Source organism: Fundulus heteroclitus, chromosome 1 (assembly GCF_011125445.2).
Source record: "Fundulus heteroclitus isolate FHET01 chromosome 1, MU-UCD_Fhet_4.1, whole genome shotgun sequence".
Classification (NCBI taxonomy): domain Eukaryota; kingdom Metazoa; phylum Chordata; class Actinopteri; order Cyprinodontiformes; family Fundulidae; genus Fundulus; species Fundulus heteroclitus.
Window position 1 is genome coordinate 20,804,741 of NC_046361.1, and position 23,385 is coordinate 20,828,125.

Here is a 23,385-nt window from a genome sequence, read left to right on the forward strand (position 1 = left end):
GGGGTAAAATTAAAGTTTGGGTGGGGGGGCAGGGTAGTAGGAAACAAATGGGAGTAAATGTGAGGAGGATGAAGGGTGGGAAACAATGAACATCCCAGGTCAGGACTAAAAAAAGAAGAGGCAATGAGGGCACATCCCTTCCCTGATTCTTTTGAATACATGTGAAGTGAATTATTTTTCCCCCTTTCTGTATAAGATTAAACCCCTACTACCCTGCACTGTCTTTTAACGGACAATATAAAGCAGTGCCCTTGTTCCTCCTCACAGCATTCCAACAGTCCATCCATCTCTGACTAAGACATGGCCTGCAGCCATCAATACTCACACACATGTCCTCTGGACAACTGTGCTCTTCTTACCATAGCTGTGACTGGCTGCGAATCAAAGGACAAACAGTCATTACAAAAGAAAAACACATAAAAGATAGGAAACCTGAAACCGCAGGAATTCAAAACCGGGGTTTCGGGAACAACATTCTGAGGGTATTTGTCTTGGGATATCAGTCTTTGTCATTCCTGTGAGGGTGTAGTCACAGTTGGCTCAACATCTATGTGTCACTTGCAGAGATGTCCGCAAGTTATTTTCCAAGTAAAGTCAGGTCTTTTGTCTGTAAAGGGTAAGTCCAAATCAAGCCCTAAGTCTTGGATTATCAAGTTCAGACTCTTAAAGACTGAAATTATATTTACAAAGGTTCAAGAATCAGAACAGCTGTATGAATTTAAAGAATTAACCTAAAGCCTAAGTTAATATTTATGAACATTTGATATCGTTATTCAAAACCATTACTTAAACATGCAAAACACTGCTATTAACTACATGATTTATAAAAAAAAAAAACGTGTCATTCTACACTACTATATTTCATACTGTTCTCTATGGTGAGGAAATAGTTAGCCTGATCATCTTGCTCCCTATTGTGCAGCTGAAATAAAATAATTGGCAGTATATCAAAACCAGGTTTAGTCGGGGAAATATTACAGATAATTTTAAAAGGCCTTGATTAAGACTCCAATGCTGTAGTTGGGGTTATATGAAGAGATCTCTGAATAAAATAGGTGGAGATGTTCTAATAATAATAATCAATACTGGGTTTTAAAGGTACGCTTCAATAAAGTCCGTGGGCTTCATGTTCTCTTTTACCTTCTGCGGAGGGTCACATGGGTACCTGCAAAGGACAAATTGAGATTGTGGGTTCATCTTAGCCTGGTCAATAGGTATAAATTAACTCCCATATAAAGTGCAGTAATCATTAAAAGTAAGTAGACCCCCTTTAAATTCTAGGATTTTATATATTCTGTAGGTAACTATGTTTTTGGGGGTGTATTAACAGCTGTTATTTAATTTTACAAACATCTCTTTTTTATGTACAATGACTTACTGCATTTTTTTTAATGTTGTAGTTTTGAAGTTAGATTTAAATAACCTGCTAAAAACGTGAGACAAGATATTTGAAATCCAAACAATGAAAACGAGGATTTAATTGAAGATACATAAGCAGACTGACAACAGACATGAGGGGAGGGGGGCAATATTAGACAGAACAACTGAGCATAAAATCAAAGGAAAGAAACCACTGATGATAAATAATAACCCAAGAGTTTAAATACGGAGGGGCGTGGGGAGAAAAATTAGGTAGAAACAAGTCAAGGCAAATAGGAGGAGATGAGGAACAGCTGACACTAATGGAAACAGATGAGCTGAGAGGAGGAGTGCAATGAACAGGAACTGAAGGGAACCATGTGGAAGGGATCTAACAGAAATAATACAAAATGTACAAAACATTCACTAAGAACATGATCCACAAATGTATGGACTAAAATGGTAGGAACTAGAAAATGTAAACTGGAAATAACAGAAACTAAGGACCCCAAGAACTCAAACACCTAAGAGTAAAAAGCACAAGGAAATAATTAAGGGAAGCAAGACCTAGGATACATGACAGTAAAAAATACATGCAAAAAAAAAAAAAATCTAAACCCAAACAACTGGAGATCGTGACATATCTATGTTAAAACCCAAGACTTTACAGAGGTATAGTTACTTTGAACATGATATGTTTTGTTATTAGCAACATACTTTAATTATTTTTTCATAAATATTGTGGTTACATAAATCACAACTTACCATTTGTGTCATGAATCAGAGCAGAGGACCCAGAATTCAGCCAGACCAGCAGAGGTTCAGATCAGGTTCTTTATTAACAAAAAGCAAAACAGGGAAAAAAGCCAAAAAGACCGTCAAACCAAAAGACGGCACAAAAATAAACAGTAACAGGGCAGGCACGGCAGGAACAGACAGAAACAGGGTGGCTCAGATCTCTGGGGAACAAGGGGTCAAAAATCCAAAAGTAAACCAATAAACAAACTTGCAGGAGGAAACTCACCCATACTCAAACAGACGACCTGGCACTGATGTCTGGTCTCAACAGTTTATATGGAGGTGGAAGCAGGTGAAACCGGTGAGAAGTGATTGCAGCAGGGGTGGAGTTAGGCAGGTGTGCAGAGTAAGTAATTAGACCAGACATCAGTGCTGAGGCTCAAAACAAGAACAGATCAGACAAATATAAATAGCTGACAAGACAAGTGGACAGAAACAAACTACACACACACGATCTAATAAAGAACAAAACAACCCTGAAGTACAAACCTAAAACAGAAAATAAAGCTAAGACTAAAACTGATGACAAAACAGGATAAACTAACAGTAAACAAGAACCTAGACAAGACAAAACTCAAAGCAACCAGAGAACCTAAGGAAGGAGGGCAAAATACCTTAAACATAAACCAGAACGTGACAATTTGTACCACTGGCGGTAAAGGTTATTGTTAAAGACTAAATATAGAGAACACTCTATGTAATTTTCTATATTTGATCCACTCATTGTGATGCTCCCTGTGTAAGCAGAGCCTCAGCACTGCATGCCTTGTCTCCATTGTCGGCCCGTGTTGAGACGTGCAGCCCTGTTCTCTCTGTGTTCTTGTCATCTCAGGCTGTCCCCTACTATTAACCCTGGCAGCAATTTATCTGTCATTACTGACCTCAAAACAGCGCAAACACTTACTGTCACACACACACACACACACACACACACACACACACACACACACACACACACACACACACACACACACACACACACACACACATACACACACACACAATATTTGAATGAAAATTCAAAGAAATTGTGAACTATATAGACATATTCATTAGCTATGTTTACGTGCACAAAATGTCACGATCAGATTGAAATATATTCAGACTATGAATCAAAAAATAATCTGACTGTACCATTTATTTGGGCACACAATCAATTAATCCAATCATAATGTGCATTTATATGCACCTGGGTTAAATCGTAATACAACCACTCTGACATGTGCAGATATCAAATTTCCCTTAAAAGAAACCACAGAAGAAGAACCTCCGTCTTTGCTGAACAACAAAAAATAGCAAACAAAGCAGTGTTATATAAGTTTGTTAGTCTTTTGAGTTTTGAGTTCTTGTAATGTTTTGAAAGGAAAGGTATCGGGAGCTCAGACAGTTTTGCTTCCCGGCATATTTCCGCCACTCATCAACGCGGAAATATGTCATGTTTACGTTAGATGCACATACTCAGGTGGTAATGGCTAGTTCTGTTATTGGTGGCATAATGCAGTGTGTTTGGGAGGCCACCATTACCAGCTGAGCATTATTTAATCCTTCTGTTTAATGAGGTACTGAGGCTGATCATTTCCATCAATGTGTGAACACACTGTACGTGTCTCCTGATGGCAACTATGCAACGTTATCATGTAAATATGAACCCAATATTTGGAAAGGAATGTTTGACACCTTGTTAAATTGGTGCTCCAAGGGATTAAGGCAATTCAAAAGGAAACAGGGTCAAACCTGAAAAAGTGTGCCTAATAAAGTGGAATATGAGTTGTTTTGCCATTGCGCACGTTTTTAAGTTATTTATTGTTCACTAAATAACTCTCGGTCTGTTAGATATAGTCTGGTGAATATCAGCTGATAAATAAACTGCTGATATTAGGACAATAGTTGAAAGAGTGATTTGAGCACTGGCATTCTTCTAACAGCAAACTCTGCACACATATAGAATAAATGAGTGACAACGTTTCTTCAAGTATAAAAATGTATTAACAGAAATTAATGAACATTCAGGGAACACCATTATATAATTTTAGAATATTTAACACTATATATCAATCAACAAATCCTCTCTACTAAGCCAGTGAAACTTAACTGAACTACCTAGAAAATTAAGATGAGAGAAACCGAGGAACCATGTACACACATAAGAACATTATCGACATTAATGTACCCTATTAATCCTGTATTAACGCTCGTATCACTATCAGACGATGGCGGTTTGTGAGGGGTACATGCACAAAAAAATCTAAACTTATGAACATTAATGTTCCCTATTAATACTGTAGTGGAATTTGAATTTCTGAACATTTTAGCATTAAACAAGTATTTTTTTTCAAGTTGGGCTACTTGGCTATGCCTGTGTTTCTACTTAGCAACACTTGTGTTCGAAAACCACCCTATCGTGATCCATTACGAAAAATAGAGATTTACAGCTGAGCAGAGCTTTTTTAATTTTTAATCTCTTCTTCTCTTTGCTCCTTTCCTCATCGTCAGTCTCCTTATGTTTCTCTGCACTGCTGTGACAGCCAGAGGGCAAGGGGGTGTCTGTCCTTTGTCTGAGACCTTCAGTGAGGCAGATACCTAAGCCCAGTGTTCCCCACAGACTGCGTTGATTGGTTTATATTCAAAAAAATCAAGGGGGACCCGAACCAAGCCTTTGGTTTCAAGTCTCGGCGATAGCTTGGCCGGCCAGGTCAACAGGATCACTGTGGCACACGTGGAAACGTCCTAGTGGCCAGTCCGCCTCTGAAACCCCCTTTTATTAGCTTATATCAGTTTTGAAATGTCAGCTTCTAGACCATTAACTAATAAACTGTGCTACAATTATGTAGCTTGGGCTGTTAAAAAATTTATTGACAGTATGGCTCTTCATAGCACAGTAGTTGGCACACCTGTCAACACTATAATTGCACAGTTCCCACACTGCTTATGGATTCATGTTTGGGCAGATTACATATTTCTATGTATCATAGCATTGGCCATTTTCTCAGCTTTAATTTGAGCCAAATTTTCTAAAAATCAGAAACGAATCAAGAGTGCTATGATTGTCTTTTGACAGATATGTGCTCATTTCGTATTAGACAACATGGTTTTGTTGACAAGATTCATGTGTGCACATGTCACTGTCTTTAAGGGCGAATAGGGGATGTCCTATCCAGTAATATTGATGCATTAGCCGTTGTGTGCATTGTTTTAACAACTCAGATCAGTGTAAATGGTTGTGTTGCAGACTAACAAGTATAGGGAGGTAGGGGAATGAAGGATATCTTTTTAGCACATTCAATCCCATTATTATTGCATTAGAGCTTCCCCTAATGGCCAATCTTACTTCTCTCAATCTTTTGTGGAAAACTCAGTCATCCCCTGTGTCTCTGCTAAAGAAAAAGACAGATAATTAAATCCTCCCAGGCTTGATGCAGCTACTTAGGAGAGATCAAGGTAGGATCTTTTGGGGGCTTTTTAAGGCCTTCTACTGTCATATTATAATACTAGTGTGTCATTACCGCCCATCTAGTCTGTTATTAGACAAAATGTTCCCCTTTGGGAGTGAAGGAAACATTTGATCTGCCTCATAGGAAAATCAGATCAATGCAAAGATGAATGTGGTTGTTTTCAGTAGAGAATGATATTTTTTTGTGGTCTTTTTAGAAGTATATCAACTTCTAAAAAGGTTTACAAAGACTAAAAGTTTATGTTTGTGTGTGTAAACAAAGATAGACTGTGTCTTTGGTGAGTTGCTGTGTGTTATGAGTGATGAGAGAGTGATTGACTTGGTTTTGTTTGCACTGTCACCAAAAAGTTTAAACAAAGCAGATGAGCCATTGACTTTTCCGCATACTCTGATCACTTGTTGGAAGCTGTTTTAACTTTGACCTTGTGCTACGGGCACTTCTTCTACCAACAAAGCATAATCTCAAACAAGTTTTAGCCTGTGGTTAGGTTACAGCACAATAAAAAAAGGAACGTGTGCTTCAAAAAGAAATCAGTGAAAAGAAGCATCAGACACATTACAGTACTGTAAATATAAGCAGATGCCATTAAAAACCCCGTTAATCCACATATAATGAAAACAAACATTAGACCGTAATTTAAACTGTTTAAAAATCCAAAATGAAACAGGGAATAGGGCCTGAACACATGTACTAGGATTAATTCATGGTTTTAGTAATGAGAGCTTCAAGATATTGTGCGTTTGTAGAAACTAGTCACATGCATCGTTCCATACAAATGGTCTTCAAATCTTCAAGTTTCTGAGCACGATTTCCCTTGGACTTGGACCACTATGTGTTGAACATCCACCCTCGTTACGTCTTCAGAATCTGTCATTTGCACCATGTGCTGAAAAGCAGGCCACAATATTTCCATTTCCAAACAAATCCGTCGGAGGGGTTTTCTGATCATTGTGCTGACTGATCTACCAGAAATCTTGAACATTTGTTCATACCTGTGGGATTATCTTCCTACTTCTCCAATGGCCCTAATGGCGCTCAATGGAAAATTCAGAAGCTTAAAGATATATCTGTAATCAATGCCGACAGTATGTTTTGCAGTAATAGGATCTCGAAGGTCGTTGGAGAGCTCATTGCTTTTACCCATCATTAAATACTTCTTGTGAAATAACTCTATTATGAGAAACCTTTATAGAAGATCAGTGAAACTAGCTGATATTAATATTCACTGATGGGAGAGAGGATATTGCTCTCAATACTGACAGCTCGTCTTTGGCTTATTGGACCTCATATTGTTCATTAGTTAATTTCTTTCTCACTTCGCCATTCCTCTTTATTACACTTAATTTATGTTAATATCTGTTTTAATTGGTATGTGCGCGCACGCGTGTGTGTGTGTGTGTGTGTCTTGGGTTGTTAGCAACATCTGGTAAGAATTTCATGTCAGCAGGGTAAACATAAATATATATGTAATGAAAATATGTTAATATGTCCAGACAGTTTTGGCAAATGAAAAAAATTCTTATTCTCTATTTGACTGCATGGAAAAATAATGTAGCTTTTGCCGGAGAAACTGAACTCTCATGACCCTTTCAGACTTTTTACTCAGACTCACATACTTCTAGGGAGACAGAGACACACATTCCTCAAAGCTACCTCTCATTTGTAGCAATGAAACAAGTTTTAGCTGTAAGTCTCAGCTCAGCATCACGCAAGCAGATCAAACAGATCTTTATCTCTGTCCATTTACCTTGCACGAATGTATTAACATTCACAAGAAGCTTTAAATTTACATATTGATGTTAAAGACAGATTTAGAGGAAATAAAGCTTGATATAATTTACCAGCTTAATTTTGGGACTAAACTTCAGCGCTCTGCAGTGCACTCTGGTGGTTATTTTGGATCCAATTGCCTAAATTATTAAATATTTGCTCATATTTGTTTGCGCTTTGTTGCATTCAGTACATTCTTTTGTCAACATAGACTGCCTCAGGTGAGCTGGAACCCCTCAATCTGTTATTATGAATTAATTGAAGAAGTTAGGAAAACTGTTTAAATGGAGCTGCCTCCACAGCACTCTTCTTTGAAACAGGATGCAACTATAAGACAAACAGTGTGCTTTACTGTTGCAGCTTGATTTGTGCCATAAAACAACTATACCATATGCTTAACATGAAAGTGTGTGTGTGAAAAAAGTGGTTAATTAGTGGCAGAGAGCGTTATCAGCTTCATGATGAAGCCAGAGAGATTTGTAATGTAGCCTTACATTAACACAGATATATTTTCTGTGTGTATTATGTGAAGAGGAAACTGGAAAGCCTGTAAAACAGCTCATTGCTGTTATGGTCACATGACAGGGAATTATTTAGGGCCTCAGCTAAGGAGGAAACCTGATTGGAAAAGGCTGATGTTTTCACTCTGTCCCTGTTCTTTGTCCACACTTGTCATCCTATTTCCACAACAGAAAGCAATTGGCTCTTCTTCTGGACATGGGCACAGGTGTGTAAAGCACAACATTCACTGAGAGCTGGTCATGAAAAAGGCTAGGAAGGAAATATGTTAGAGAACAAAGCAAGAGAATGGTGAGAGAAGGATATAAACACTCAATTTTAATGTACTCTTATTAATTTCATGTAACAAACCAGGAATGATATACAGTTCCCTGAATAGTTGTTCATACCTCTTTTTGTACATTTGTCACACACATTTTATTGAGATTGTATGTGATAGACCAACAAACAATATATTTATTTTATATTTATCAAAACCTGACAAATTTGGCATGTGTATCTTTTAAGCCCATTCTCTCAGATACCTCTGAATAAAGTTTAATGTAACCATGAGCTTTTGCATTTGGATTTGGAGGTCACCTAGTAAAGAAATGATTTCCAGTAGTGTGCAATTTAATCTCAGAATAAATCTAGCTGTTCTGTGAAGGCCTCAGAGGTTTGTTACATATAAATAGTGAACAAGCAGCATCAGGAGACCAAGGAGAGCGGCAGACGTGTCAGTGAGAAAGTCATAGAGAAGATTAAAATGGAGTTTGGTTTGTTAAACAATAAACCAAGGGTTATGGTTAAGTTAGTTTAAAACCTGACTGGTTCAGCTTCCAGCAGGACAACAATTCTTTGGAAACTGGAAAGACTTTAAAACTGCATTTGCGCTCCTTCAAATCTGAAAGATTTTTTCCATGGGGGAAGCAATCCAAACATTTCAGTCTCAAGATGTGCAAAGTTGATAAAGGCATACCCCCAAAGGACAGCTGTAATCACTGCGAAAGGTGGTTGTTTAAAGGTGGCATAGTCAGAAAAGGAACAAATACAGATCCACACCATTTTTTTGTTTGTGAAAATAAAATTAAAATGATGCATTAAAACCATGCATCAGTACTTCGCACAATTGGTTTATTGTAGACATTCCCAATAAAATATGGAGAAGTGTTTGACTGCAACATGGAAAAATGTGAAAGAAATGACAGAATACTTTTGCAGGGCACTGGCACACTAAAAGTATAGTGCAAAAGAAGATGCTCACGATAGGGTTTCATACACATGTTAAACACCCCAGGTTAATACAAGCAGAAAACATCCTAAACTGTTACAATGAGACAGGAAATGTCAGTGATGCATGAGTGTCTGTGAGGGTGAGAGAGAAAAAAGGAGGTTTGATGAGAAGCAATGGCTGGATTATACTGAGAGGCTCCCCCTGTGCTGCCTCTTTAAATCATTTCACTGACTCAGAGTTCTCTCAATAATGTATACATAAGCCAAAGGCAGGTTTTCTTACGATTTAGAGGCAGCAGTTATTCTGAAACCCCAATGCGCTAAAAACCTTGGGTCGATCAAATAAATTATGAATGGCACACGATAAATCAGCAAAGCTACGACCTGCTGCAAAATTTCGAGATGCGTAACGCTACATTTATTAGACGTAATTTCATTATGCAAATGCAAATCTGGGATTATGTATGGAATTCTATCAGATCATTGTAGCATCAAACAAAACGGCATCCGGTGATGAGCCTTTTTCCTCATAGGATGTGGCGAACAGGTGCCCTGCATCACAGCACTGCAGAAATGGAAATTGGCAGGGTCACCCCCTCCTCTCTGCCCCCACTGCCAACAACCCTGGCACATCTGTGGCTGCCCAGTATGTCTGGTACTAGCTACTCTGCTCTCATTGTTTTCCTCTGAATGCACCCAGTGCCCACAGAAGAAAAAACAACCCTGCCTGAACAGATTCTGGCACAACCCACACAGGCTGTTAGATAATCTAGAGACATGAAAAGGTTCTCTTAGCCTAGATTCTGTAAACAGCTTTTTTTGTCTTGCAGCTCCACATGGAAAACACCCATTGGTGCTATTTTCAAGCAGGGCTGTACGCTTAGCAACATTTTAACACTACTGTACATTCACTGAGATGAACAAAATATTTTATTAGAACTACACACTGCACTTGCAGCTGTAAAAAATACATTACATTTTGTGATGTATAAAACGTGCATCAATTCCTAGGTCATGCTTTGTAACTGATTTTCTCAGCTGACTTTCACAATTTCTCAACATATTCTGGGCTTTTTGAAATCTACATGTAGAGTTAGTTATAAATCTGACTTTAGGTTAAGGTTATTTAGTTGATTAAACAGATACCATATATAGTGCATTAAACATGCACTCAGAGCTACTTTCCTTCTCCAGTCCCTGATCTTTTTGCACATCCAGCATCACTGCTCTAACAAGACCTTTGCAGAAGTGCCTCATTGTATTGGATAGAGCTGAAATTTACTTTTATTCAACAGACTGTTCCTATAACTATCATAATATGCATTGTTTATGATCAGAAACAGTTTTTTTAGATAGCTGTGAATGCCTGTTAAAAAATGCACTTCAAAGTAAATGTTCTAATACAGGAAAATTCGAAGTCAGTAAGCTTTTGATATAAATGTATTCTTGTATTTCTTCCTTACAATATAACCGTTTATTCTAAAACCAGAGGTATATCAAATCTCTTATTTTGGAACTACTGTCTCCCTAAAAGCATAAACAATAGGGTTCCAATTGTTGTAGAATCTGTTTTTATTTATTGCACAGTTTTGCACTTTTGAAAATTTAAGCTGTTGGAGTCAGCATTTAAAGAGACACAGAACCAAAATGTTTAATTTGACTTCATATTAAAAGCACAAAAACAATTGCCAGCATATTGAGCCAGATACATTTTTGGTATTGTTTAAAACTTGGTTTTAATCAAACTTTTCAAAATAGATATTTATATATTTTTTTGATTTACTTACATGCATTCCTAAACTTTCAATGTCAACCAATAATGTTAATCTAAATATTTGTTGTGTGTCTTGAGGTGCTAGATTTGAACAAGGGGGAACTCAAACAACGATTCATAATCAACACAGAATAATATTATTTGCCAATTTAGATCAAATTGAAAACATGAATTTGTATAAAGTTATGTATGACAGTAGAACAGATGTGTACATTAAAGTTAACATGGAAATAGCTTAACCTAAAGCTTGTAGCGTCTCCATAAAAAGTCCTTTCTATCATACGCCACTGTAGGTCTGCAAAAAGCTTTTCTGTCACAGTGCCACAAACAGACCGTGTAAAAAGGAGAACACAATTCTTTAAATAGAATCTGCTTGCAGATTTCCTTCGGTGCCAAATTCAAGAATCAGTCTGTATACATTCACACTCATAGGTCAATGGTTTTACAGACGCATCTCGGTAAATAGAATACAAATTGTAGCGTTTCTTTCAAAAGCTGGTTTATTTTAAAGGGGACAAATACATCAAAGTATTTGTCTGCGGAGCTGCTAAACAAGGTCATGGGCTTCCGGTTAATGGCTCCATTATAGTTGCGCAGGTCGGTGGGAACTGGGCGCGTGAGGCCATAGAAGCACTGCAGACATTTATACTTGATATGGACATAGGTGCAGTATTCTCCAAAAACACTGGGGGACAGTACTCAACCTTACCAGTGGAAATGTAGTGAACAAGAGAAGAAACAGTTGACACCAAAAATGGCCACACGCAACATTGTAAACAATCACAAAGAATTTTTTTTGGTGTGTTTATGGCAGCTAAACAGACTTAAACGAAGGGTTAGAGACGTAGAAGAAGATGGTATGTTCACCTGTTTCACGCAGAAAGAAGTGAAGATGGGGAATGCAGCCTGTCTGTAAAGCCCTTAGGGATCTTTTTTAAATTCACCCCTGACAACAGTTGAAATTCAGGGAGCTCTCCAAAGCATGTCCAATAAAGAGACTCCAGGTCCAGATGGATTTCCAGCAGGATTTAATAAAAAAAATTCTGGAATATTTTGGCACCAACGTTCCTCAGAATGTAGCAGAAAACTCAGGAAAATGGCAGATTCCCGGCTAATACGAATTCTGCCGACATTAGTCTCCTGCTTAAGCTGGTTAAGTGGTGCTAGAGTGGCTCCGTGTCTGGCTCCAGTTCCTTGACTCGGTCCCGGTTCATAACGACTCGGTCCCTGTCCTATCCGGGGAACAGAAGTCTGCATGGGTCGAGCAGGCTGGCTGAGTGGTTTTGAGAGAAGATTTTTTATTTTTATTTATTTATTTATTTTTTGGTGGGTCAGGATGGTCCGGGAGGGGGGGGGGGGGGGGGGGGGGGGGGGGGGGGGTTCTGGTTTGCAGTTGACTGTCAGGGCTGTCTGTAGCCTCAGAGCCTGCAGATTTTGGTGGTGCTGCTAGTTGTGCCTCCCTCTCCAGGTGGGTTTTTCATTGGTTGTTTTTTTTTATTTATTTAAAGAGACCAAAATGAGTTGCTCTCAGACACACATCAGAACAGGAGCAAAAGAGGGGCTGTCGAGGTACAACCATAAGAAATTCAAACCAAAGCAATGCAGTTCCACTGTATGTAGATCTCAACTCAATGATTTGAATATGGAAAAGACAGGAATAAAAGGCACAATATGTCCCCTTTTAATTATTAATTTCAAGAAGTCAAGCTCATGTAGTATCTAAATTCATTATATACTATACATTAATATACATCTGAAGCATTTATTTCAGAAGGTTTGATTTATTAATTTTGATATCATAAAAAACAAAATTATATGTCTAAGAAAATTAAACACCACATAAAACCAACAAAAATGTAAAACCAAATCAACATTTTATGTCCTACACAATCATCCGTTACTGATACTGGACAATTGACCAGTATCAGTAACGGGTGACTTTAACACCCTCCACAAGGAAGGCAAGCCTTAAAGGGTCAATGTTAAAGAAGCTGGTTGTTCACAGAGTGCTGTATCCAAGCATATTAATGGAAAGGGCGAATAGAAGGGAAATGTGTGGTACAAAATCTGCACAAGCAAGAGGGATAGCTTCTACCCTGAGAGGACTCAGAGGCAACTACACAGACTTACATCACATTTAATAACTAGGAATAATGCTAAAAAAAAAATCTGAACAAGTAAATATTTTAACCATGCCTACGTTACGATTATTTCCTTACTAACAAATCACTTCTTGAGATTCGTTTTGAAAGAAACAAGATTAGTTATCAGTTTAATAACATGTGGCAAACTATTTCAATACAGTTTGTTAAATAAAATTATTTTTCAGTGCATTAGTTCTTGGCAGAGGCAAAGTAAATGTCAGATTAGAGGCTCGTCTCAACTTCAAGCAATGTCTGCAATAGGTAGGCTGTAATTTAGAAAACAGGCTAAATGCTTTGAGTAAGATCCATATTTCGTGCAAAGCCAAGACAGAAAAACCGGCCAATCTTTCTTTGACTTTCATCCATGACAATCTTTGATGCATGGCATCAACATTGGTTCGAAAAGCACAGCCAAGAGCAAGTCAGGTACGGCGATACCATCTGAAGTTTGTCCAGGTCTTGTTTTGCATCACTCAACCACACAAAAAGGTATAATAATCCACAAAACAAGAGACTGCAGTACAAGTTTTCTTGTCTCTGTTGACATAAAATGAGAATTGCGTCTAATCAAGGAAATATTTCTTCTCGTTTTATTCACCACGCTATCAATGTGTGTTGTACATGACAAGCTTTGATCCAAATCCAAAGTTTAATTTCCTTTACTTGGTCTAATGACTGTTTACGTAACAAGAGAGTCAACTCTGTGATTTCTCTTATGGTCTGTTTAGATTAACAATAGCATACATTTACTTTTTAACACATTTAGTTTCAACCTATTTTCCATCACCCACTCATAAGCAGACATTAGATCCTTTTGTATGTTATCAACCTTATCCAACCTTATCCAAACTAGAAGCAGAGGCATATATATATATATATATATATATATATATATATATATATATATATATATATATATATATATAGTTGTATCATCTGCATAAATAGATTCTGACAAAACAGATGTTTTGTCATGCATCATCCTGCGTTACCATGTTTATTTTGGTTCGGCTGTGGGCTCGTCGTCAGCTCTTGCTTTCGTCACAGCTATATATCCCACACTTTAAACCATAATACTGCAACGTGATTGCTCCCACTTGTTTTGGGTCAGTCTTGTATGGTTGAGGCAGGACTGGGACAAGATGGATTCTTGTGTGTTTGTGAACGCACAAATAGTGTGAGAATTCAGCTTGCAGGTAAGGTTAGCTGCCCCCTGCCGACAAGCTTTACAGAAATGCTGGTTTTTAATCTTCAAGCAAGACTTGGCACCTGCCTACACGGCCAAACACACTGATACCTGCTTTTTAGAACGTGCTTTCACCGTGCTCAGTGGGCCAGAAAACTGGTCAGACTTAAACCCATGTTAGAAAGAGCCCCAACAAAGTATGAATAAAATATACTGTACATGATCATTTTCAGTAGGGCGAGATTTCCATAATTGAAATAGATTTTTTTATTGGTCCTCAGTAATATTCAAATTTTCTAAAACACAGAAATTGGTTTCATTAGCTGTAAGCCACAATTGTCATAATTGTCAGAAATAAATTCTTAAAATATATCACTATGTGTGTAAAAGGTTGATATAATATATACGTTTTTGAATTAAATTACGGAAATAAATAAACTTCATAATGATGTTCTAATTTATTAAGCTGCACTTTTTCCCCAATGCTAATTTACACTGTGTTTAACTCTGTTATTTAGATTAAAGATGGGTTGAGTAGTCATCATGAGATTGGAAGGTTGTGGGTTTGATTCCAGCTTCCCCTTGTCACATCTCGATGTGCCTCTGGGCAAGGGACTTAACCCCAAGTTGCCTACTGAGCTGCGTATCGGTGTATAAATGTGTGCACGTAAGTGGGTGCAATTGGGTAAGTGTGGCTCTAGTGTACAGCGCTTTGACTGGAAAAGTGCTAAATAAGTTCAGTACATTTACCAAATAAATATTTTCTCTTTCTTAAAATGCCCAAACCAACATATTTACATATTTCTTTCCTAAACAGCCAAATATAGTTCAGGTTTACTATAATACTATAATATATACAGCTGGAGTTTTCTGTAAAAAGATTATTAAGTTTGAAGTTCAATCAGTAAATCTTATGGTTTTGTAGTTTTTCACAAGCACGTCTAATTATACAGTGTGCATTGAAATCCAATAAATTCTCTTTGTGGATTGCTGGACCGTGAGCCGGTTTTCTGCTGCCGTTTTCACAGGAGCTGTCATAAATTTTCCATTTTGCACGTTTGACTATGATGCTCATAGCAGCACAAATAATGTGGAGAAACTCTGGAGTCACCCGTACTCTATCTCCTGCTAAAGGTATCTGTATGATTCACAGCATAAGAGGATCCCTCAAGAGATATTAAATTAATGGGGTAATCATACACTCTAGCCCACGTGTGATTTATCTAAATGACAAACACACACACACTTCCACAGAGCAGACTTGTTCCTGACGGGACAATCTCTGTCTTTGCCCACAGAGCGTCTGTTCATCTTGCTTGCGTCTGGTCCCCCAGCCTCAGTGAGTTCCACAGATTCCCCTTCCTCCCGCCGCCGCTGTAGAGACACATTGTGTCCTCCAGTTGGCCCATCTCTCTGTCTGCCTGCCAGACACCGCCTGACCCACTGCCAGCAGCATCCTCTGCGCCCAGTGCAGACTCACGGGGGAGCTGCGAACATCATTGCTGTGCAAAATCAGCGAGCAAAGTGTTGCTGCTTTCAAGCAAAGCACAAACTACCACAACCAGCTTGTGCCAAGAGCCGAATGCAGGACATGTGTCAAGACACAGCAATGTGTCATGATTAATGTACTCCAGCAGCGCCATAATAGTCCTGTATTCAGGGGCACAGCCCCAGAGAGGGAGCTGCTGCCACCAGTCACATAGGTGGTTGTAGAAGACAGTGAAAGGACCTCCTGTCTCTTCTCATCACACCCAGCATATTTTACAAACTTTAAAGACCTAAAACTGTATTGTAACGTGCTTCATCAGACTGAAACTCTAACAGTTTTGTCAAAGTAATGAAAGACTAAACGGATCCAGCTGGAAGTTAACAGTGTCAAGACTTCATACTTGTTTTTCTTCTGTTTTGGATGTTAAACCTAATCAATATATATATAGAGAGAATTAGTTTAATCCAGACTCTGCCAAACAGTCGTTCAGCCCCATTAAAATGTTTTAGAAGCAAGGAGGTTCTGGGAGATGGCATCATCAAAATGATAACACCTTAACCAACAACCGTATGAAAAGAAACCCACACAAAACCAATTAATGGGACTTAGAATCAATTTAATTATTAGACACAAGAAGGTCTATTTTGTAACGATCTAATTAAGTTAAATAAATACAGAACTAATAGAAAATCAAAGATAACACCAATTCTGCTCTGCTGCTACTGGGGAAAAGGTGAAGTTTTTCTGAACAAGAAGCTAAGCATCCAAAGTATTTTTAAACTAATTAAAAGTGTAACTTTTGTCAAAAGCTCATTGGTTTCTTTTGAGTTCAAAGAACAGGATTTGAGTGGGGATAAAATACTTTCTCCAAGCTGTTTCACATTCATGGAAAAAACAAACAGGAAAAACATGCATACATTATTGAGTTATTATTATTGACAAGTATTTATTCACTGTTTTCAATAGCTTTCTGAGCTACCAAAATAAGCTAATTTTTATAGGTTTTCCGACATGTGCTGACAGGCATTTCATGCAAATCTCTGTGTATATCACTTTAGGGCCATAAAAGCATCAATATTTAAAGATTCAGGATGCTATTTACATTGTAAAAGCTTTTACATTTGCTAAAAGTAAAAGTCCAGCAAGGACTTTTGGAAAAACCTTGCTGAAAGCAGTTGAATTTGTGTCAGTGGCAGATGCTGTCTTGATGTTGATGTTTGGGATCAGGGTTTCTTGCCTTCATACATGTGTTTGTTTGTGAAAATAGATTTTTTGGTTCGTGAAGGACCTAACTAGAGGCAATGACGCAGTCCTCAGCCTATCACAGTATCAAATTATTCGGTGTGTGGCAGAAGGCAGCCAAGCTTCAACTGAGGCTGTGTTTTCACCTCGCTTCAACATTCAATCTCGCCATCATTTCCTTCCCGCACTCTCTAATCCGAACTTTTGAGTCTCTGTCCGGTAACATTATGTCCGTCTTTGCAGCAGTCATATTATGCTTTCTGGTTAATTTTGGTTGACGTTTGGCTTGATATAACACAGAGGTTCCCGATAACGTTCACATTACCCACTAGAAACTGGGAATGCAGTGGGGGGGGGGGGGATGCACTGCAGTTAAAAACGCAGCTAAGAGAGCAAGTAACCGAGCAGATGAGTAGCTTAGAGCGATCCCAAAGAGGAGTGCAGCAAAGCTTTAAGTCTCGGAGGAATTTAAAAGCCACAGAAATCCAGTTGTGCATATTAAGAGGCTTAATCTAAGAGCTTGCTGAGGCTGAGTTTTGCTATGTGGGCCCCATCACTATCATCCTTGACAGAGGTTAGAGAAGAGTCGAGAGGGATAACGAGGACAAGAAGGCAAATGGGAACACTGATGAGTAAATGTAGCTGAGTATCATTAATAGAGCTCCATATGTGTTTTAGCAGTAGAATTAGACATCCGCTTAGTTCAATATTTGTCAATTGTCCCTCTGTGTGTATCTAGACACTTGTTATGGTTGCAGTGTTGAGCCGCAGGAAAACAGCACACATTCAAATGCAAACAGCAATTGTCCAGCATGAGTGTAGATATCAGAGCCGCTATGCTGGGATTAGACACAATCGTACAGCAAAAGTCACAGCGACATAGAGCAGCTTGTGCTGAGATGAAATTCAGTATGATGAACAAGCAGATACCTCCCAGGATATTTGCAAAGAGACAAGAGAGTGACCTGCATGCGATGTGGATAACAGGAATCCACAGAGCTTCTCTGCATGGATTCAGTTTTTGTGTCTTTGTCTTTTTATACGTCCAGGAGGCATTAATCGGGCAGGGGCAGCAGTGCCGACGTTCCTGCGGACCCCCACGGTGATCCAGCCCCACCTGGACATGAAGCCCTTCCTACAGTTTCCTATGGAAAGTCCGCCGCCTCCGCACAGCATGAGTCTCTTCCACAACTTCAACACCGTAAGAACTGACACTGACACAAGCACACAGCAGTCTTTCAAGTTGTCCACTGCAGGCAGATCAGAAACCAGTTTCCTCACACTTACATAGGAATGTCGACTGTCTCCACCATTCAGCTATAGAGGCACACGCTAGCATTAGAAATATGTCTTTCAACAGTTACATTTTACTACCACATATATGTGAACATGCATAAACAGGCATGTATATTAGCAATGCACCGTATTCCCAATACACTAATATTTCATGTGCCTCGCTCCTTAAATCAAAGAGCAATAATTAAAGAGGAGTTCCTAGGCCATCCTTAAAGCTGCAGACTTCAAACCCAGCAGTTTGTTTGAAGTGGTGTGTACTTTGAGTGAACAGAGAGGGATCTTCTTTCTCCTTCTTCCCTCTGGTCTCTAACTAGCATCCCTCAGAGAAGACTGCAGAGACATTCGGCATCTCACCAGCTCAGCATAATGTGGAGTGTCTGCTCCTTTAGGCTCCAATGAACAATGTCAACAGCTTTCTTGTCAGCAATGTGTAAAATCATTCCCGGGCCATGTCCCCATGTGTCAACTGGGATTTTTGGCTGCAGAATGCAAAAGGGGAAAGAACGCTTTTGAGTCGCACTCGAAAGTAAACATTCATGTCATTGCAGGGACACATTCTGTGCATTATTTAACATGCTTTAATGATAAAGTCGTTATAACAGTCCTAGGTGGACAATAAAATAAAAGGAAGCATGTTCACTACCAAAGTGAACGAAGTTACATGCCACACAATGCAGCAGCAGATGTGGATTCACGGAGACACTGGAATCCTGCAGGCACTCCTCCCTCCCTCATGCGTCTGCTCACACAGCCTTATAATCCTTTCTTTATTCTGACTTACTCCCTCTGCAAAACCCTCTCCCGCTTGCTATTTCGTGGGCTTTTTGTTACATCTTTCTGCTCCCCATCCTCATCTTCAGGGAGTTAAGTACGATTGAAGTATGTTAATAGCTGCTGTTGTTGACAGCTGAGAAGCAGCTCCAGTCAAGTCAGCAGGTTTTCAGGTCTGTGGCCAGGAGAGGGAGCCATACAATAGGGTTGGAGGACACTCTGACCTCAGACTGACAGACTAGCAAACTCACACACAGGACCTTAAAATTTAACACACAGCAAACAACAGAGGGATGAGTAACTTGCACATTCTTCCAAAAATTACAGCTGATGTTTAATTTAGGCATGCTTGGCTTGAATGTTTTGGACCACACAATAAATAGCTTGAAGTGGTTCTTGCAGGGTTTTGTAGTAAGAAAAGACTTTTTATTTTATTGTGTGCTCTGTGAATAAGTACATTTCTGCAGGAAGATTAGCAGAGGATCTGCAGACTTCCCTTTTGTGTTTCCTCGTGCCTCTTTGCAGGAACACACGTACCATTTTAGATACACAGATTGTTTTATTAAAGAGGCTGTAGTTTAGCAGAGCGAATTGACCCTGTTCATCTGACAGCTGGTACTTGTGTTGGCCTTTTTTTAATATTTGATCTGTGCTGGGTTTGTACAGCTATAATGAGACTCCACTCTACACTGACGGTTATTAGCCCCATAGCAGAGCAGAGAAATGGCATCTCCTGAAGCCAAATACAGCTTTAATTGTCCTCTAATGGGATTTGTCTTGTAGCTGCTTGTCTCACTCAATGCGTCTGTAGACAGTGATGATGCTGATCTTTATTTCTGCTCCAGGTTGTCCTGATGTAAACACGCGCCCATGCTTTCTAGGGCTGGGCAGCCTCCACTCATGTAAGACTTCTAAGCGGTGTTATAAAATACTGGAATTTATTGCAAATGGGTAAATATGGGCTTTTAGCTTTTAGCCTATATGTATAGGTTTTTATTACATTTTTGTCAAGGTTAAAATATTACATTGCTGAGATGCAATTTATTTCAAACTGGTACATTTCTGTCATGAATTAGTGCAGGTATTTTTTTCTATTCTTGCACAAATACACACTGAGCCTTGAAAGACATGATTAAACAAACATTAATGCTGGTGTAAGAAAAAAATCTGATGAAAACAACAATCTTGTTTATATGTCAGTGTTTAAAACGTATGTTCAAGGTTTCTTTTCAGTATTGCTGTACGAAGTCTTCTTAAGCACATCCAAAATATTCAAAAAGGTGTTTATGGGTGGTGTAAAAAGAATGGCTTATCCTCACTCAGTCAACCTGAAGATCATCATGTGTCTCTTGAATGCCGTCATTCGTTTTTAATCAGTTTGTTTTGAGCTGTGATGTAGGACCCAAATGCAAGCAGGAGGGAGGCTGAGTCACGTCGAAAAGTTAATAAAATAAAAAGGTCAAAACTTTGATTAAGCATCCATTGCAGACACAAAGAAACAGATGAATCTGGGAAGATTCAAAACTGGGAGGGACTTAACTTTTTGCTGCTAGTAGTGGGTGAGAAACAGATCATGACCAAACTCAAATGTAGGATTACACATCTAAAAGTGACTAAAGAAAATCATTAACAGGTGTAACAGGTAGTATATCGACCACAACAAATGAAAGGAGTCGGATTACCAGAATAAAACAGCCTCTGGACTCTTCAAGTACAAACTATAAATAAGGCCAAAACTATTTCTCGCAGAGCTTCCAGGAGCTTTAAAAAGTATAGGTCTTTAGGCATATTAATTTTTTAGAATCACTTTAACAGTAGTGCAACAAATTTGGGCAGGAGTATGAACCGCCAGATGATCTTATGGGGGGTGGAAGCTCTAGTGGTTAGAGCAGCGCACTTGCACTCTGAGAAGGTTGTAAGTACCCGGTTTTATCCCTGCAGACTGCCACTGTGGGTCCCTGAGCAAGACCCTTAGTCCCAGATTGCTCCCCTGGTGCTGTGATGGCTGCCCACTGCTCCCTAAGGGATGAATGAAATGAAGAAGATAAATTTCACAGGAATGTACAATTGCAATAACAATTAATGATTTATTATGTGGAAGTTATTTTTTTGCATGAACTTAACAGATGAAAGACCGTGCGTTGATGAGTTGCACTATTTATCCTAGGGATGCACGATGTATCGCATTAACATCGGTATTGGTCAATGTTATAAACTTTTTAACATATCGGTATCAGTCCAGTAAGTGAAACTGGGCCGATATTAACAACCAATGTTTATTTCCAGCTACTTGCCCTTTGTGCCTGTGTTTAAAGAGGGAGAGGGGGGGAGGTTGGTCATGCGGTTTTTGTTTGGTCATGTTAAAGTGACAGTGATGCATTGTGGGGTTTTTAATAAAACCAAATATTAAAAAAAAGCAACGTGTGAATCTAGACTATAACCAACATTCAGAAATTTCGTTAGAAAAGTTTTTAGTTGGTACAAACCTTTACAGAATTTAACCATCACAGAAACGTAAATGTTTATATATATATATATATATATATATATATATATATATATATATATATATATATATATATATATATATATATGCACACATCCGTAAATATCAGTTATTGGAGATAACAGCATATCGATATCGGCCCAAATTTTCATGTCAGTGCATCCCTAATTTATACTTTATAGTGCACCTTTTTGAAGGTGTGTTATCATTCAACAAACACATATATAGGTACAAAAAGATTTAATCATAAACTGTAAAAACTAAATCCGAACATTTCTAACAACAGTTCGTCAAATGACCTGATTTTTAGTATTTAAGTACTTGAAGACATAAACTTATAAACTATCTAACTAACTAATCTGTTACACAAAAGCTGACTTAAAAACAAGGCTACGGCCCACTGGTCTATATGTTATGAAGTCAACATCTTCCCCTTAGGAAAATGTCTAAGTTCAATCATATGACATATGAAACCCTCTGAGTGCTCCAAAGGTTGAATTAGCCTCAGTAGATTATGTCCTTTCATGAGTTCTCAGTTGTTGGTAAAAATAAATAACAACCAGAGCTAATAAAAACAAATATGAGATGTTCTATGATGAGTGAGATTGATGCATTCAAAATAATAATGGGCGACAGTGGCACTGAATTTATGGAAGTTCGTCCTGTAATTGGCGGGTTGCCAGTTTCATCCCCTGCTCTGACTGTCTCAGTCATTGTGTCCTCGGGCAAGATACTTCACCTGAATTGCCCGCTACCGGTGGTCAGAGCGTCCGGTGGCGCCGTTATTTGGCAGCCTCGCCTCTGTCAGTCTGCCTCAGGGCAGCTATGGCTACTAACACAGCTCACCACCGTCAGGGTGTGAATGGGTGAATGTTTGAATGTAATGTAAAGCACTTTCGGGTCATTGGACTGGGTAAAGCGTTATACAAGTACAAGCCATTTACCATTACCATATCAATTATGATTAACAAAACCATAAAACTATCAAAAAGACAATCTATGTTTTATACGGCAAATACCACACGCTGTTTTCATTATGTAACAGTCAGAATTAAGGCACTTGGAAAAAGGATGACATCTTGACGTGAAGGTGGTGGGGGGGTGAGGGGCTGGCTCAGGCAGACGGACATTTAGTAACTTAATCCGAGTCGCATTTGGTTGGATGAAGAATGCATAAAGGGAAGGAGAGCAAGTCAGAGATGCAGAGAGAGAAGGGGAGGAGAAAACTGGGAAGCAGAGAGGAGAAAATACAGTGAAGCGTGTGTTTGAGAGAAGTAGTTGGGTAGGACAGGAGGAAGAGGCTGAACTGCAGATCCAGGCACTTGACAGGACATGTGTTGAAGACAAGAGAGAGATTTCTGGTGTAGCCCCTTGAAGAAAGGTAGAGATGTTCTAAACGGAGGAAAAGACAAAGCTGGTAATGCATCCCGAGGCACGAAGCCCTGTTTTCTGAGCGTCTGTCTGCACCAGGTAATGACACAATACCAGCAGGCTGAATGAGTGAGGAAGGTGCACCGCACACTTTCAGTCTCACACATGCTGAGACCCAAACACTCGCCTCACAGTGCAGCGCAAACACAGAGGGAACAATGCAGCTTCAAGCCTCCAAAGACCCAGAGGAGAAGACGGTGAGTGCGAAATATCGTTTTCTTTCAAACTTCCAACCAACTGCGTTCTGATCCTTTGGCTCAGTGCACAAGTGTGTCAGACCTCATGCTTCACAAGCTGCTTTTCATCTGGCATGTTCCCCTTGCTGGCAGAAGGGGTCTTGTGATAGTAAATGGTAAATTCCTCACTGAAGAAAATCCATTCCTTCATGTTTTTTGTCTTAGCTGATCAAATTTGCAAGAAACCTAGAGAAGAAGAC

At 39.0% G+C, this 23,385-nt stretch overlaps 1 protein-coding gene across 3 annotated transcripts in view; it reads left to right on the top strand.

Annotated features, from left to right (window-relative positions):
• The window catches only part of znf385a (zinc finger protein 385A), a 112,652-nt gene that overhangs the window by 50,748 nt on the left and 38,519 nt on the right, over nucleotides 1-23,385 (top strand). For 2 of the 3 annotated variants that reach the window (XM_021318488.2, XM_012866555.3), the window contains exon 2: nucleotides 17,995-18,146. In XM_021318488.2, coding sequence (XP_021174163.2) covers nucleotides 17,995-18,146 — 152 coding nt within the window. Of the gene's footprint in view, nucleotides 1-17,994; nucleotides 18,147-22,708; nucleotides 23,147-23,385 lie in introns of those variants that run through there. The other variant, XM_012866556.3, reaches the window with a different exon arrangement.